The 18,883-nt window shown below is 36.5% G+C and overlaps 1 protein-coding gene across 1 annotated transcript in view; it reads left to right on the top strand.

The window, feature by feature from the left end:
• COL4A5 (collagen type IV alpha 5 chain) overlaps window positions 1-18,883 on the top strand; it is a 187,789-nt gene that overhangs the window by 143,078 nt on the left and 25,828 nt on the right. The window contains exons 37-41 of the mRNA XM_084790971.1: window positions 6,090-6,216; window positions 14,296-14,376; window positions 15,179-15,277; window positions 16,341-16,391; window positions 17,579-17,764. Coding sequence (XP_084647097.1) covers window positions 6,090-6,216; window positions 14,296-14,376; window positions 15,179-15,277; window positions 16,341-16,391; window positions 17,579-17,764 — 544 coding nt within the window. The remainder of the gene's footprint in view (window positions 1-6,089; window positions 6,217-14,295; window positions 14,377-15,178; window positions 15,278-16,340; window positions 16,392-17,578; window positions 17,765-18,883) is intronic.

Below are 18,883 nucleotides of genomic sequence, written 5' to 3'. Positions count from 1 at the left end.
GTTAATTCAGTGATTGCTCACATTTTCTCACTGAAACAGGAAAGTCATCATGAGATGTAGCAATGAGGGAGAAGACTTTAGGCCTTTAAAAAACGTCTTCTTCTACAACTTGAAATGTAGTTCAGCACATTTTTTTTTCAGATAAATTCTCAGTTGACCCAAGCTCCTTTTTGAGAAATTTCAGTTTTACTCAATGATTTATTTTTTTATTAATTTATTCATATTACATCTCAGTTGTTAGCCCATCCCTTGTATCCTCCCATTCCTCCCTTCCTCCCACTTCCCCCCTACTCCCCTCCCCTATGTCTGTGTCTGAGGGGGACCTCCTCCCCCTGTATATGCTCATAGGGTATCAGGTCGCTCCTTGGTGACCTATTATCCTTCCTCTGAGTGCCACCAGGCATCTCCATCCAAGGGACATGGTCAAATATGGGGCACCAGAGTTTGTGTGAAAGTCAGATCTCCTTCTCCACTCAACAGTGGAGAATGTCCTGTCCATCGGCTAGTCTGGGTAGGGGTTCGAGGTTTACTGCCTATATTTTCCTTGGCTGTTGCCATAGTTTGCGGAGGACCCCGGGGGGGCCCAGACTCGCCTGTAGTTTTCCAGGACCCGCTGGATCCTTCTATTTCCTTATTCTCCCAGGCTTCTCACACCTAAAGTCTCAATAAGATGTCGTCCCCTCTTACCCACTTTCCTGGTAGGTACAGTTAAATTTCCATTTTTTAACTTCTTAAATTTATTCATATATATTGCTTTCTATACTAGCCTGATTTCAACATTGCATAGTAGAGTGAAAACCAGCACTATAAACCTTCTCTGAATTTATAATAGAAGGTATTCATAAAATGTTTATATTAGGAGTTATTGATGGTACTCTTAAGCAAAAGGATCATTTACAGCTGTTTTCTATGTAGCTTTTAGGTATACTTCTGCAAGACACCCATATGCACAGGGATGAAGCTGACAGAAATTAACTTTTTAAAAAATTCCAAAGAGCTTCATTCAAAAATAAGCAACCGCCTTGAATAGATCTTTCTCTAAAACTCATAAAACAAATTGATAGTAAACATAGCCACATGCCTAAGTAATACAGAGATGCAAATCAGCTACACAGTGAGAAATAGTCAACAGGGCCCGGGGATGTAGCTTAGTTGGTAGAATGCTTACCTAACACTCATAAATCCTTGGAGTTTATCTTCAGCACCACATAAACAAGACATGATGCCACACACCTCATTAACAGGTACGCTGAGATACAGTAACATACCACTTTCCACTCAGTAAAGTAGCCACTTTCAAGAAGGCTGGAAAGGATTAATGAAATTGAAAGACTTACATATTGCTGATGGGAAAGTAAAATGATACAACTGCTATAAAAATATTTAGTGATGCCTCACAAATTTATAGCTATCATATAACCTTACAGTCCCACTTCTATGTATACACCTAAGAGAAAAGGGCTTGCAGCTTCTCGAAGAAACCTGTACTTGTATGTAAATGCTTATGGCATCATTATTTATAATGCTCAGAAAGGGGAATAAATCCAAAAGGCCATTGGTGGATGAATGGCCAAACCGATCATGCTTTATCCATACAATAGAATATTATGCGGTAATTAAAAGGAATAAAGTACTCATATAACTTAGATTATCATCCAAAATCCATCCTAAGTAAAATAGGCCAGACACAGATACCCATATCACATACTTTTATTTACCTAAAATGTCCAGAATAGGCAAACTTGTATACACAGCAGAGTAAGTGTTGCTGGGGCCTTGAGTGGTAAAGGGGATATGGAATGGCTACTAATGAGTACAGATGGTTTTTTTTAATGTTAATATTTTTTAAAATTAGGTTTTGAAGATAGTTGTCCAAATCTATGAATGTACTAAGAATTCTGATCTGACAGTGTAGCATAATAATTATCTCAATAAGTTGTGTAAACACTTTATCCTCAGTGGTGAAAAATAATCTGCTACAAGGTTCCTACCTATAAAATTAATGTTTCACTTCTCTTGAAATTAATTTCCTAATTTCTAGATGTTTTAAGTTATAGAATCCTGAGATTTGATGAAGAAATAGATGTTTATTTTCTTGCATTTATCTTTAAAGATATTTAAGATAATTATATTTTAATTAAAATATATATTTATGTTATATATAGCTTAGTAGAACTACATATAATGCTGCAATAACATGGCATACCTTGATTTTTATAAGTCCCATTATCCTTGACGTATTTGTGACAATTTGAGCCATTTTTGTCTATACTATTCTAGTCTTATACTTGGAGCAGTATCCTTAATAATCTTTTCTTGGGTAGTAGAAGATATTACTGAAACCATCATCTTAGTATAATGCCATGTTTTCTTTAGGTTCATCACCTTTCACATGCATGTATTAAATCTTTTGTGGGACTATTTGGCCTGGCCAAGCAACTTTGCACTATTATTCATCAGTTTTCCCTATTGGCTTAATATTACCTTGGTTGGGAGAGCTAAATACATAGAGAACCTGAAGCACTTATTTTATACTCTCTCATCCTTATTTTGTAAAATTTTGAGTGTTGTTCAGGGTGTTCAAAACTTCATTTAAGCAAGATGAATAAGTTCTAGCAATCTGTGGTACTATACAGTATATATTATTAACATTATCACAAATCTTAAAATGTCCAGAAGCTTAATTTTACATTATATGATATGTAGGTTTGTTTGTTTGGTTAGTTTAGTTTTGGTTATGATATACACTCTCACTTTGTAGCTCAGATTGACTTGGATCTCACTATGTAGCCAAGACTTGTCTTGAATTCTATATCCTATTACTTTAGCTTTCCCATGCACCACTACACACATCTCTTTCAATCATTGTTATTGCAAAACACACACACACACACACACACACACACAAACACACACAAACACAGACACACACACAAGAGGGGTGAGAATGAGAATGCTGGAAGTAACTTGATTTGGATGAAAGTATCATGGATACATGACTGCATCCAGACTGATCAGTATGTATGCATTTATGTACAAATGTTCGCATCAATAATACCTGAAGTCTACAACAGAGTTGTAGCAACTGCTTTCTGTTGGATTTTGTTTTATCTTTTGATTGATACATTCTATCTATATGCATTTATAAGGTTTGAGTTTTGTACACATTGGGTAGATAGTTGCTCTTGCGCATTCATTGTTTGAGAATTTTATGTATGCTTTTTTTTTGTCAAATCCACTCCACTTTTTCTTCCCACTATCTCCTGCTGATTTGGTGTTATTTTTAAAAATAGTGCTTTTATTTGTGCATGGGTGAAATGCCATCTGATGGAGCATGGGTAGCCCAAACTCGCTGCTTGTCTCTTCTGTTCATTTTCCGTAATCTTTGGTAACTAGCATTCTACTCCCAGTTTATGTGAGAAGTGCTTACCTTTCTCTCCTCGATTTCAATGAGCATAAGGTTTCTTGGGTCCATCCATGTTGCCAAATATGAGAGGACTTCATGCTGGTTTAGAGCTTACTACACAACATTTCCTTTAGCCACTTGTCTGTTGGTGGACAAACATCAATTTTGAATGGAGCTGTGGTAAACATAGGAGTGAAGGTGTTTTCTTGAGACAATGGTTTTATTTTCTTAGCGTATATAATTAAGAGCAAGCCTGTTGGATAGTCTAAAAGCTAGAAGCCCTGTTTTAAAATGTTTTGTTTAACTTTCTTGGTCTAAAGTAGAGCTAGAACAATTTGTTATTGTATCCTTCATCTCTATGTATGGCTAGAGCTATAAAACTGCGTCACTAGATAAGGATTACGGCTTCCAACTGATGGGTTACCATTGTAAAGGTTACTGTTACCATTCAGAAGATTATGAGTTTTGTCCTATCCAGTCAAACATTTCCCATTTATTGTTTTTGTCTACTAGCATTGCTTCTTCAATTTCAAGATTTCAGGCAAAAAGGCAAAGATTAGCTATCCCATAAACTTTTATGCAGTTTATAACCATATTTTGGGCCCATAGGTTGCAGCATGAAAGATTAGATGCTAATATTTCTAAGATGTAGTAAAGATCGACTATGATCAATGTACTTAGCTTACCAATTTGAATTGTAGCAAGAGAAAAGATACTGAATGGAGTTCCTATTCTGCATGAAATTTCTGTGATACAACATAATGACCTTATCAATGGTGGTAGTTTCAGTTTGATATGCTTCATTTTTCACAAATTTCCTCAAAGCTGAGTTTAGAAAGAATGTGAATAGTGGCAGCTTCACTGCATTCAAGTCACTCCTAGCTTTGCTAAACATGCAAATTGACTCGAATTTTGTTTTCTTGTGGAGATGCATGAGATTCTTGGTCTGATCTTTTGATTTTCAGAATCCTTTCCTCTTTATTTCTTAAGGCTTATCTTTTCTGAAACAGTTTCACTTGCAAGTGTATGGATAATAAAATGTTAATTAAAGCTTAAGCTGGTAAATTTTAATGCATTTTATAAGTCTTTATAAAATATTGAAAATTTACTTGCCATGAGAGTAATACACAGCTGTGTTAAGAGATGGAGGTAATACAGCTTAGAGATTGGTATCATTTGTAGTATTTAGCATACTTTATTTATCATAAATAGAAGTGTGTTGGGTATCCTGCAAGTTTACCCCTAAGAGAACATTAAAATTTCTTTCTATGTTCTATTTTGCTATATAAATTTAATTCATTCATAAATAATGAAGGCCAGGCTAGGATGAAGATCAGGGGTAGACCATTTAGTTTCCTGCATAAACATCTAATGTGGGACCAATTCAAGACAAGTTATCATTAGATATGATTTTGTGTCCCAAAATATGCTGTGTTTAATTTATAAGAGGTCAGAAAAAAATACATTCATCCTCAGGCCAAGATTAACTGTTAAGAAAAAAAATGTAAGGAAATGGGTCAGTAATTTTAAAAAAAGCTTATTACCATAATATAGAAATACAAAATATCAAACAGCAAATCTTATATACCCAGACAAGTATGAGAAGACATTCTGTAGATTTCTGTAGATGATACTGAACGCCAGCTTGCTATTGAAGAGATCATGATCCTCATGAGCAGAGCAGTCAGTACTGTGGTAGATATTTAGGATTATGGTGCAGTTTCCATAAGTATTGGGAAAAACTTTTAAAACTCATGAAGTTGGGAGGAATTCTAAGACTCAATGGAAGGAAACATAATGTAAATATTCATTTAGGAAATGTAGCCATATGCACATTGCCTGTGGCCACAAAAATATGTTGAATTAAACCAAAGAGTTATAATTTACATATATGAAACTGTTATGGTCGTGGAGGAATATGAATGTAGCTATTACATGTGTATCCAACAATTTGATAGTGTGTCTTTAAAGTTCATTGTCAAGAGCTATATAATGAAGTTACCAGAAAACACAAAGATCTCATAATGTTTATGTAATTTTTTATTTTGGGCTATGCCACATTCATAGTTATCTTTGGCTATGTAGCCCACAGTCCACATAGACTGCTTGTCAATAATGATTTCATGAAAGAAACAGATTATTAGATGTCCACTGAAGGCTTGTTAGATTGTTCATGGTAAGATAAGGATCAGATTTTTCATTAGAACCTAGAATAGCTACTGTATTAGTATAAGCAATGAATTGCATTAAAGCATACTACTATGGATGACCCATACAAATACTAAAGTCAGAACTCAGATTCCACCACTTGTTAACTGCATCACTATAGTTTTCAAATGACAATGCTATTTTTCTAATAGGATTGGTAAGGAGTAATAAGATTGATATATCCACATAGCACAGGAATTTCAGGAGCTCCAGAATCTGATAGACTTCGGTCCAAGTCTTACTTCTGCCACTTACTAAAGACCTTTGGCTCTTGGCTTCTCTGACATTTTGCCTTCTCGTTTATCAATGGAGATGACAAATGTATCTCACCAGGCTGCTTTGAGGATTAAGGGAAGCAATTTGCATAAAGCACTTAGTAGAGTTTCTGGCATATAGTAAAAGCCCTATAAATGATATTCCATTGTTATACAATCGAAGTCAGGAAGAGACTATAATTTTGTCTTTATGTTTTCAGGGTGAACCTGGTCTGCCTGGATATCCAGGAAATCCAGGTATCAAAGGCTCGGTGGGAGACATTGGTCTGCCTGGATTACCAGGAAACCCTGGGGCAAAAGGACAACCAGGCCTGCCTGGATTCCCAGGTAGGTGTACAGTTAGTTCCCTTACTGTTCCTTCTCCTTCCTTTCTTTCCCACTCTAATTAATATTAGAAACAACCTCTTATTTGGCAGACTTGCATGTTATACTGGCTAGCAGCATAAGCTCAAAGTAGAACATTACGTTTCTTTGCCCACATGCCTTTCTGTATAAAATGAGAATGAGAGAATGAGTGTTCTTGGCTCGGCGGGACAATATCCTGTGAGCAGAGACTCTTGTTTGGTGGGGCATTTTTCAATCTTAGACTGCTGGCCACAAGCCAATTAGGAGGCTTTACTATTTTTGCTGGTGATAATATACTCTGCCAGGTTCTTGCCTGCTGCTGATTCTCTTAGAACATTGTATGCAGGCACACAGCTGGTAGCTATTGTTAGAAAAAAAACTACACTGTTCATTCAGATGAGAAGAACTGAGTCATTCAAGCAAAGAGACTTAATACTATAGTCAAGGAGATAGCCTGACCTAGATTATTGTATTTGTTAATTCATGCTTCTGTGTAAATTTTAGTTTGGATTCTGAATTTCACAGTGGCATGGATGGGTCTTTGGTTATTTTTCTTGTTACTTTTTCATGGAATTATAACACACATAGGGAAAAGTATACAAGTCTTCCTGTCTATAGATGCGTTTATACCTGTGTATGTACCTATGAATCAAACACACAAACCAAATTCAAAACATTAGTTTTGTTTACCCTCATCACTCTTCAAAGAGCACCCTCCCAACTCCTCACCCTTAGACAACCATTATATATATCATTTTCCCTGTAAACAAAAGTGGAGGTTATAGCTATCTCTTTTCAAAAGACACTAGACATGTATATATGGATATAATATATGATACTTTATATATAATTATATATGTACATATATATTAATTTTCCCTGTAAATGCAAATGGAGGTTGTTGCTTATCTTATTTTCAAAAGACATTGGATCTTTTCCTTAGTACTGTGGCATGGAGTATATTCCATGTATCTACCCCAAATTCTCATCAAGAAACTGTAGATACCAGAAGGAACATGAATACATAGGTGCCACACCTCCTAAGCCTCCCCAAACAGTATCACTAGCCGGTGATGAAGTACTCAAATGCCAGAGCCTACAAGGGAGATTCACATTCAAATCACCACTCCAGTCATTCATTGGGTTTTATTAATTGTTGAAAGTTAACTTGTACATTCCTTTCTGTTCAGTTTTTTTCCCTTTTGTTGGCTTTCAATCCTTATGTCTTATACCCTATTTTAAGTTGCTGTTCTAGACATTTCAATACGCTTATGTTCTCATATTAAAGCAACATTATACCATTTCATATCTAATATAAAGCGTATATAAACAGTATAATTCCATTATTAATCAAGGTCTCTGTGATTGCCTTCATGTATTTCATCTTTATGTGCATGATTAATCTTACAATTAATTGCTATTATCATTTTTTATTGCTGGTGACGGAACACAAGACTTTCTGCATGCTAGGCAAGTGCTCTACCTCTGAGTTGCTTCTCTACATTTATCTGTGTTTTAAACTGTCTATTGAACTCTAAAAATTCAAATATAAGAAAGAGAATTAATTTTCCATGTACTTAAGTCTTTTCCATTTGAATTGTTCTACACTGTTCTACATCACAGTTCTGTTTAGTATCATTATCTAGAGCCTGATGTGGTTTCACTATCATTTATTATAAAGTGACTGCTGGTAACAAATTATTTCACATCTACCTGACAATTTTTTTGTTTTTGTTTTATTTAGTTAATTCAGATTACAATTAAATTGTTATACCATCCCTTATATCCTCCCATTCCTCCTTCCCTCCCACTTTCACCCTAGCCCCCTCCCCTATGTCTGTGACCGAGGAGGACCTCCTCCCCCACTATATGGTCATAGCTATCAAGTCTCATCTTGATAGCCTGCTATCCTTTCTCTGAGTGCCACTGGGCCTCCCCATCCAGGGGATGTGGTCAAATATAGGGTACCAGAGTTCGTGTGAGAGTCATTCCCTACTCTCCACTCAACTGTGGAGAATGTCCTGTGCATTGGCTAGATCTGAGTAGGAGTTCAATGTTTACTGCACGTATTGTCCTTGGCTGGTGCCATAGTTTGAGCAGGACCCCTGAGCCCAGATCTGCCCATCATAATGTTCTTCTGGTAGGTTTCTAGGACCCTCTGGATCCTTCTATTTCTCCATTCTCCCATACTTCTCTCACCTAGAGTCCCAATAGGATGTCCTCGGATCTATCTCAATTTCCTAGTAAGTGAGGTCTTCATGGGACATGCCCCACTGGGCCTGTGAGTATATACCATTTGACTCTTTCTGCTTCTGGGTTAACTCACTCATTATGATCATTTTTAGTTCCATCCATTTGTCCAAAAATTTCAGGATTTCCTTGCTTTTAATAGCTGAGTAGTATTCCATAGTGTAAATGTATCACAGTTTCTTTATCCATTCTTCTACTGAGGGACACTTAGGCTGTTTCCAGGTTCTGGCTATTATGAATAAAGCCGCTATGAACATGGTTGAGCATATGTCCTTGTTGTGTGGTGGACCATCTTCTAGTATATTCCAAGGAGTGGAATAGCTGGGTCTTGAGGAATCCCTATTCCCAGTTTTCTGAGATAGCACCAGATAGATTTCCAAAGTGGTTGTACAGTTTTGCATTCGCACCAGCAATGAAGGAGTGTTCCCCTTTTTCCACATCCTCGCCAGCATGTGCTCTATCTGACAATATTTTTATTTCACCTTCATTGCAAGAAAAATTTAACTCAGCGATGGGTTTTAGAGTTTGAATCTTGGGGGTTTTTTTGCATGCTAAGGAAGCACTGTACACTGAGCCACATTCCTAGCAACTATCATTGACATTGACTTTTCCCCTCCCCGTCATCCACTATCTTTTGATCTTATTGTGTGCCCTAATAACAAGTCAGTATTTTAAAATAATTTTTCCTGTATGTTAAACCCTGATTATTTTCTGATTTAATTTTATGTACCATTTTAAAAGATGTAGTGTGTGTGTGTGTGTATGTGTGTGTGTGTGTGTGTGTCTGTGTGTCTGTGTGTGTCTGTGTGTGTCTGTAATTGTGTACATGTGTTTGTTTGTAGGGATATGTGTTTGTGCATACAGGTATAAAGGAGGACAAAATAAAATATGGCATCAGTTCTCTAGAGCTGGAGTTGAAAGTTGTATGATTGTGAGTCTCTGTGTTTATGTGGGTAATAGGAACTGAGTTCTGCTCCTTGGATGACCACTATGCCGTCTTAACTACTAAGCCATCTCTCCAGCCACTCTCTTGATAAGTTGTCATATTTCTTTTTCTTTTTCTTTATTGATATTCCTGGATCTGTAAGACTGTTACTTTGGAAGAAGTTCCAGATATTTTGTCATTATATACTTCTTTCAGATTTTTCCCATTTATAGTAGTAATAGGTTATTCACGATTATCTCATTTATTATGGAGGCTTTAGCTATATTTTTACATTTATTTATTTATTTATTTATTTATTTATGTAGTGTGTGTGTGTGTGTGTGTGTGTGTGTGTGTGTGTGTGTGTGTTCACACACATGGACGACCAGGAGAAACCTGATGTAATTGATTCTTTTCCTTCACCATACGGCGTTTGAAGATCAAACATTGATTGTCAGGCTTGATGACAAGCACTTTTACCCAAATGAATCATCTTACCCACTTTGGCCAAATTTTCTTTCCAGGTTTTAAATTTGTATAGATTTAAATTACACAGATCTTATTAATTACCTTCATGTTTACTGATTCCTTTGTTTCTGATTTGTTTTATGTGTTGTTAATATCCATAAGAAAATTAGATTTTTCCTTTTAAGAGTTACCTTATTTCTCCAGAGATTGATCATTTTCTTCACTCATTATGTACATTTTTTTTTTTATTTTGAGAAAAGGTTTCTCTGTGTAGCCTTGGCTTTTCTGGACTAATTTTGTGGGCCAGGCTGGCCTCAAACTCACAGAGATCCACCTGCCTCTGCCTCCTGAGTGCTGGGATTAAAGGCATGTGCCACCACGCCTGGCTTACATTATGTACATTTTTATCTGAAGATTTTTTTCTTATTAATTTTTGGTGCTGGCAATGAATTCAGAGCAGCATATGTACATACTTTTTCCAATGAGTTATATAGTCAGTTGCCATGGCTATATGTTCTTGGCCACATTTATTATACCTGGTATAAAGAAGTTTTCTACTTATTTTCACATTTTAATAATTCAGGAGTCAAGTCTAGCTCTGCAGTTTTCTTTTACTGGTGTTTAAGACTCATATTCCTTCAATATATGGTGCCATTTGTTATGCCCTGTCTTAGTCACTTTTCTATTGCTGTAATAAAATGCCATAATCAAAGCAACTTATAACAGATAGTGTTTAACTGAGATTTACAAAGGGTTAGAGTTCATGACCGTAAGGGATGGGAACATGGCACCAGGCAAGCATGGTGCTGAAACAGTAGCTGAGAGCTCATATCCTGAGACACAATTATGATGCACAAAAAAAGCTAACTGAGATGGATGTGGACTCCTGAAACCTCATAGCTCACCACTAGTGACACAGCTCCTCCAAGAAGGCCATACCTTCTAATCCTTTGAAAACAGTTCCACCAACTGGTAACCAAATATACAATGCATCATATGCAAAGAATGCTGAAAATATTATGTATAAGGATTCAAAATGCAGCTAAATTTCTTTGTAAAATGTTGACTATTCTAGCAAGTCATTCATTCAATCACCTGAGAATCAAGCTCATCTTCCATTGATAGAGTTTTAGGCTTTATTACAAAGGAATGTTTCTGTTGCCCTTAACCGTTTCTTTTAAGCTGTGGTTGTTCTGGAGTCATTTCCTTTGAAACTTTCATGTAATATTTTTATCTATTAAAATATGTTGTCAGTAAAATCGCTTAGCTGTCATTCATTAGGACCTTTTTATTGTCTTTTTATTTCTTATTCAATTATAGCATTGATTTCTAAGAGGCTTCCCATGAATATTTGCTGTTCCTTGTTATTAAATCAAAGCTAATCTAGGTACTGATGTGGGATGATTTTGCAGATAGTAAACTTTCAGACTGGCTCATCTTAATATACAAAAACATTCTCTGTGTGTTGGCTCTGTTTCTTAACAATTAAACTTTATTATACAACCCAGCTATCTTACACAAGAGGAAAAAAAGGAAACAAGAATGAACCTTCCGGTATCCATTCCAAGGGATGGGTCCCTATGTGCCTCTGGCCTGCGTGCTGGTCTGGCCTGTTCGCTGATCCTTTTCCTGATCCAGGATTGGCCCAAATCTGCTGTTCCTCTTGTTCTCTCTGCCTGTCTGTGTCTCCCGTGCAAGGGCCAGTCTCCTCCTCCCATTGAGGGTCGATTAGAAACATGGGTGGAGTCTCCGGTCTGCCTCCTGAATTCCAGGCCCAGGATGGCTCCACCCAGTCTATCTCAAGGTTAATCTTAGGGAGTATCCATGGTGTGTCCAAGGGCAAAGCCCGCCAAGACTGCTATCACCTGTGACAAAGCTTACACTCCTTCCCACATCTGTCTCTCATAGTCATATAAACACTTTAGACATATTTTATTTCATCTATGTGAGCACATAAATATATATCCACATATATTTATGTGCACTAAGTGTGTGTCTGCTGCCTGTTCAGGTTAGAAAAGGGCATCAGATACCCTGAAATTGGAGTAATGGATGGCTGTGAGCCAACCTGTAAGTGCTGGAAAGCAAACCCTGGTCTTCTACAAGAGCAACAATTGCTCTCAACTGCGATCCATCTCTTTAGCCCTCAAATAAGCTCTTTAAAAGCAGAAAATTTTCTCCAGCTCTTAGCAAAAGTCAAGTCAGAGAGAGTTTTGACTTGTGAGAGAAGTTCAACACAAGACAGGCTTTCCTTCTTCAAATGGGAAAGATCCACAGAGCAGAAATGTGAGGAACCTGCAAAAATGGAATGATTCACAACAAAAGGCCTCCAAACTTCAGTCCTGTAAGCACGAGACACCACATTTAGCTAATAACTTGAGTAGGCTTAGAAGCTCATCTTTCTCCAAACTTTCCAACTAAGAACCTCTCCACAAAGATACACTAGTTGGTCCTTAGGAATTACTAAGCAGAAGACTGGCCACAGCTCTACCTGGATTATTGGTTATAATTGACAACATTGAAGTCATTTCATTTGGTGGAGTCTGTTGAGAAGCAATAGAAAATGAACGCACTGCTCTTTTAGCTATACTTTCAAATTTTACGCCACTCCCAGTCATGACTGCTAGTGCTCACTTTCATGTGTTTTTGAAGAACTTTTTGTTAATTGTCTGATTTTAAATTATAATTATGAAAGTAAAAGAGGCTCTTGTACGCTCACAGCATCTTGAATGGCCTCTAGTATTTAAGAGTAAGTTTAACGAAATATTTGTGTTGTCTGTTCATTGAAAACAATAGAACTTCCTGTAAGAAAACTTAAATACCTAATAAATGAAAATAATTATATATAGCTAAATTGAATACACATAGCATATTCATCGAGTAGAAAATAAGTTTCTTAAATGTCAGTTGTCACCAGAGTGACCTATCATTTTAAAGGGGCTCCAGTTCATTACGCAAAGAGTGAAAACAAATAGGGACTAGAGGGTTGTCTCAGGCGTTAAGAGCACTGATTACCCTTATAGCAGACTCAGGTCAATACTCAGCACACACATATTGGCTCATAACCATCTGTAACTCCAGTTATAGGACATTTGATAACCTTTTCTGACTTCCAAGAGCAACAGACACTCATGTGATACACATACATACATTGCAGGCAAAACACTCATATTCATAAAATAAATTTTAAAAAAAGAAAAGAGGAAGAAGTTAAGAAACTAATTCTAAAATGGAATAGATATAGAATACTCAAAATAACACTGAAAAAACTTCACTGAAAAAGCTTTGTTGGTAACCTTGCACTCCCTGATCTCAAGGTGTGTAGTACTTAAGGTGGTATGGTACTTGCTTAAGGATTAGTAAGCATATAAACATTAAGAAAACACATAGCATAGAAAAAAGACATGTTATACAATAAAATGACCTGAATAAAGTTTCCCACCCCAAAAAAATCCAATAGCCAAAGTAAAGGCTCTTCAATGAGATTTTTTTGTTGTGAGCCTAACCTTAAATGGTTAAGCCATCTCTCTCTGGCATTCAATAAAGTTATCTTAAAATTCAAAAGACAATAATTTCAAAAGAGAACAATTGAAAGATGTAATTTAAACACAATTTAAATATTTGGCTATCAAAGCAAGCTATTAGAAAAACAAATAGGAAAATTAAAGATTAAAAATATTGACATATGAGAAAAACTCAAATTTGGCATATATAAATAACTCCTATAATTCAAGAAATATAATTTAATTTTTTTAAATGAGGAAAACTTTAAATTGATACTTCACAAAATAATATATGCTTATGACCAGTCAGTACATGAAAAGTTGTCCAATGCCATTAACCATGGAAATAAACACATTAAAATCACATGCTAACAGTATGGCTGTTTTAAGAAAATAATTGATATTATAATATATATTGTACACATCTGAAACAAATGGATTGTTTTATACATTGCTGTTCTAAGTCTGAGTTAGTTTCTCAGTGTTGTTCTTTAATAAAACACAAAATCCTACTCTGCCCCAGAAATTTAATTATTTGCCATTCACTCAGGATAATGGTGTATGTCCACAAAAAGTTACGCAAAATGCCTATAGTACTTTATTAATTATACCTAAAACAGGTCGCCAAAATCATGTCCAACAACAGAAGACTGGACTTAATACCAAGTGTTGAATGGAATACTAATATTTTATTACCAGCACAATATCATTGGAATTATCTTTATATTTAAGAACCTATAAATATATCAACTCCTGCCAAATTTATTTTCACTTATACAGCAATCATCAACATCTTTAGGATTCGTTTTTGGTCTTTATTATTTCAATGCTAATTCTCTAAATTTAAGTTTTAGTTATAGCTCATTAAGCAATGTGTTTATTTTTTAATTCTTAAACTGGGTATTTTTATTCTAGGAATGCCAGGGCTTCCTGGACCAAAAGGTATGAGTGGTCCTCCTGGTAACCCTGGCCTTCCAGGAGAACCTGGTCCTGTAGGTAAGCACGAAGAAAGACAATGCTGCTGTTCTATATGAGTAAGGATTTTGTTTTTCATAGATAGTGTGGGAAGGTTACATCTCCTGCTGTTAGCATTTTCAAGAGCAGGAGATGTAGAGCTCATTCACTTATCACTGCATATTGGACATCAACCGAATAACTTTTCATTTTAAAATTAGTCAAATTTTATCTCTAGTAGGCATTATTGTTTAGGTTCACATTTTTTCATGGAGAATAATCCTCTCTATGAAGGGCAAGTTATAGCAATCTTTTTGTTTATTGACTTTTAAAATAATTCTTTTGCCTTGGCCCATACCTGTCAAACACCTCACCACTAATCATGAATTCATCCTCTATATCCTGAAGTCCTATTACAATAATTCAAATGTTTTGGATAATGATTTATTAGATTGTTCCTTGCGGTCATCATTACCTTGCTTTCTTTATTCTCTATTCTATAAAATTTCATGATTTAGAGGAAGGTTTCAGAAGCACTTTGTTAGTTGGGGCTGTGTAGGTTTTGTTTGTTTTTAATTATGTGTGGGAGGTATGTGCCCATGGAGGCTACAGATGTCCATCTGCTGGAGCTGGACTTACAGGCAGTTGTGAACCACGTGATGTGGGTGCTGGCAACAGAACTCGGGCCCTCTCCAAGGACATGTGCTCTTAACAGCTAAGCCAGCTCTCCAGGCCACTTTGTTACTGTCAGAAAAAGAATTGTTGGGAGCTTTAGTGGGAAGTCTGGGGAAGGATGTGGAAGGCAGTTAACAGGGTCAGTATAACATCCTGTTCTGTTCTTTAGGTGGTGGAGGGCGTCCTGGGCCACCAGGACCTCCTGGTGAAAAAGGCAAGCCAGGTCAAGATGGCATTCCTGGGCCAGCAGGACAGAAGGGAGAACCAGGTACTATACTTTTTAATTTTTTTTTTCTAATTTCTTCATGGTATGCTTTGATTGGTCCTTTTACAGATACAGCAAAACTCTGTCTTCCTTATAACGTAAGGCACCACACATTTCCCCCTTCCTAACTGACTTCTTCCTTGGCATCCTGAAGGTATTGGATCATATCTGTTGAACAAGTTGCTTATCTCTGAAGAAAAATGTTCTCGATATTGTCCATTTGCTTTTACAACAAGAATTGACCCAGCAATTTTCAAATGTTTCTTTCAGTGTCCAATGTGTACCTTATTTATGAATTTTTATCTAAATATACAAATTATATCTGACTGTCATCACAAGCACTGTGTGTGTGTGTGTGTGTGTGTGTGTGTGTGTGTGTGTGTGTGTGTGTTTCTTTTTTACAAAATGCCTAAGACTTGCCTTCAGGTCATCAGTCTTGGTGGCAAGTGCCTTTACCCACTGAGCCATCTTACCAGCTCTGTAGTTTTTCCTTTATAGTGCAACTGACAAATGTCAAATATATAGTGACAACTTAAAGAATAAATCTATACCAAGCTCCAAAAAACTTTGTTTACTTCAAAAGTGAGTGTTTTGCCGGCATGTATGTATATACACTGTGTGGGTGCCTGGTGTCCTAAGAGATCAGAAGATGGTGCCAGATCCCCTGAAACTGGAGTTAGGGGATGTGAACCACCTTGTGGGGTTTGGAGGAGCAAACTCAATTCCTCCACAAGAGCAGCAAGTTCTCCATACTGCTTACCTTAAACTCCAGTCCCTGTGGTTTTCTTATTCTTGTTCTGTTCGAAGTGTATCTTCTGGGGCTGAGCATGTAACTCGGTGGTAAAGTGTGTTTCTAGCATATGCAAGCCCTAGGTCTGTCTACAGCACATGAAAAGAAGGAGTGAGGAGGTCAGAGGGAAAAGAGTGGAACGAGAAAGGGAATAAGGAGAGAGGAGAGTAAAGAAAAGGTCACTCTTCTGCATGTTTGATATGATATATAACACTTATTAGAAGCCTCAACGATCAGTTATTACTACCTATTTGAGATATTTTTGTACCCGAACAGGTCAACCAGGCTTTGGAATCCCGGGACCTCCTGGACTCCCAGGACTTTCTGGTAAACCTTAAAAAACAAGCTATATCTACCTGTAAAATGAAAATATTCCCTAGTCTACTTATTTTTCCATGTCTACCACTTACTCTTACAAACTACATCTGAAAAATTAAAAAAAAAACGTAAAGCTCAACTTATCTTTGTAGTATTTCTCATTCCTATTTAATATAAGGAGCTATGTTAATAAAATAAGACATCCACATGGGGAATCCAATAAATAACCTTTCATTCATGTCATAAATACTAAGGGCATGATAAAGAAAATTGTAGGAAATTTAGAAGCTTTCATTTACTCAGAAAAACGCCTCTTCGTTCTATACCAAAGTAACATAAGAGGGAATTCTGTAGAAGTCTATACCAGTAATAAAAATGTTTCTTGAAGTCTCATCTAAGGGCTAGACATGAAGACATACCCCTGCAGTGCAGGCAAGAGGATCTTGTATTCTATGCCCCCCTGGGCTACTTAGATGTACCAGGTGGGGAGGGGGGGAATATGTGAGGATACATATCTATCTTCCCTCTTTGGTATGTAATCTTATAATAAGCCCTAAACACATAACACAAATCTGCATAATTGCAGATGTGTTTGGCTGATATCTTGAAATGATCATTGGCTGTTCTATAGCAACATTTTTCAAACTAAGATTATATCTCCTAAAAATTCTAGTATCCTTTTCATGAAAAGTGTTGCTTTAATGTACCACTGTTTTATGACTCTTAATTATTAGTGTTTTATAATAAAATGTCAAGTGCAGTTTGTCTAGATAATGATTATAATTTTTTTACTATCATGGTCTGAATATAATAGCAGCTATTGAATTTCATTAGTCTCAAAATTACACCCAAACATTTAATAGCTGTTTTCATCTATCTTGAACCAATTCTTGAAGATATTTTACACTTTATTTTTTAGTTTTTCCCCTCATAATTGCTCGTCATGTGATCATTGCTCTGTGTCCTCATACAAAGGATACTCTTTAGGATGCTGTCATTATTTCTCCATCGCTGATAAATACTTCTCATGACAGATATGTGTTTACTAAAGAGGATAGATTTAGCATGTGTTCAAAATAAAAAAATACTGTAATAAGTTTCATTAGCTTATCAAATAGCTTTAGACTTATAGGCCGGCTTTTAATGCAGCATTCACTATTATTTAATGTATCCTTAATTTCACTTCACTTCTACAGGTCAAAAGGGTGATGGAGGATCACCTGGCCTTCCAGGAAATCCTGGCCTTCCAGGTTCAAAGGGTGAACCAGGCTTTCAGGGATTCCCTGGTATGCCAGGTCCCCCAGGTCCTCCTGGTTCTCCTGGTCCAGCTTTGGAAGGTCCTAAAGGAAACCCTGGGCCTCAAGGCCCTCCTGGGAGACCAGGTATGATCATGTGCGGTATGAGAACTTGTCTGTTTACCAGTTCAGTAATTTCATTTTGTTGGCAGGTTATTCAGTCTTTAGAGTTTTAGAATTTGTCACATGAGAACTTCTTTTAAGAAAATAGCTTGGTTCAAACCCAGCTTGTTCCAACATATACGTTATTTTCAGTAATGCATATATTATTTATTTAAGAGTTCAAGTACAGCCAGGCATGGTGGTGCACTTCTTTAATCCCAGCACTCGGGAGGCAGAGGCAGGTGGATCGCTGTGAGTTCGAGGCCAGCCTGGTCTACAGAGTGAGTCCAGGACAGCCAAGGCTACACAGAGAAACCCTGTCTCAAAAAGCCCAAAACAAACAAATATTAAAAAACAAAAGTTCAAGTACAAAACAACTTCAATGGAAAAGGTGAAATGGTGGTTTTGTTAGTATTGTTATTAAAGATAAACCTATACTGATAACCTGGCATCAAAATGTAATATGCATTTTCTAATGTAAACTTCTCAGCATGTTGTCACAGAAATCATTCAAGTGATCACCAAATACATGCTTGCGTTCCATATCAGAAGCTGTTGCTATGGTTTTGTCACATGATCGGCAAATGTCACCAGCCACAATAAAAACAAAAAGCAAAAACTTGATCTCTAGGAGCTAGGCAATCCAATTTGTCTTCAGCATCACAGCATGATCAAATTGACTCATAATCTCTTCGTCTCTCATGTTTGTACCTCACCTTTTCTGTGCTCACTCTTCAGTAGATCCATTTTGCATCAAGGTTCACATTTTCACTTCATGTCTGTGCTGGATCATCCCATTCTACTAACTGGGAAATGCTCATTTTCAGCCCACGTTAATGTTGCTGAGGCCACTCACTGATGATAGGTTATTAAATGATTTAAGGGACTTAATGTTCAAATTTTCAGTAACTGAAAATTTGGCTTTCCATTTTTTTAAAGAAGAGAAATTTGAGGTAGAAAGAAACCAAACAATTGTCTTTTCATCGCTTAAATATTCTTAATTCATTTTTAAAGTCTACCATAAAACAAAAGCTTACATCCAAATTACAGTAAAAAACATTGAGTAATTGGACTTGCTTTTATTAATACGTGCCTTAAAAACAC

This window comes from Acomys minous (assembly GCF_964271855.1).
Source record: "Acomys minous genome assembly, chromosome: 7".
In the NCBI taxonomy this organism is placed as follows: Eukaryota; Metazoa; Chordata; class Mammalia; order Rodentia; family Muridae; genus Acomys; species Acomys minous.
Note: the sequence above shows the minus strand (reverse complement) of the source record. Positions and strands in the feature narration are given on the sequence as shown.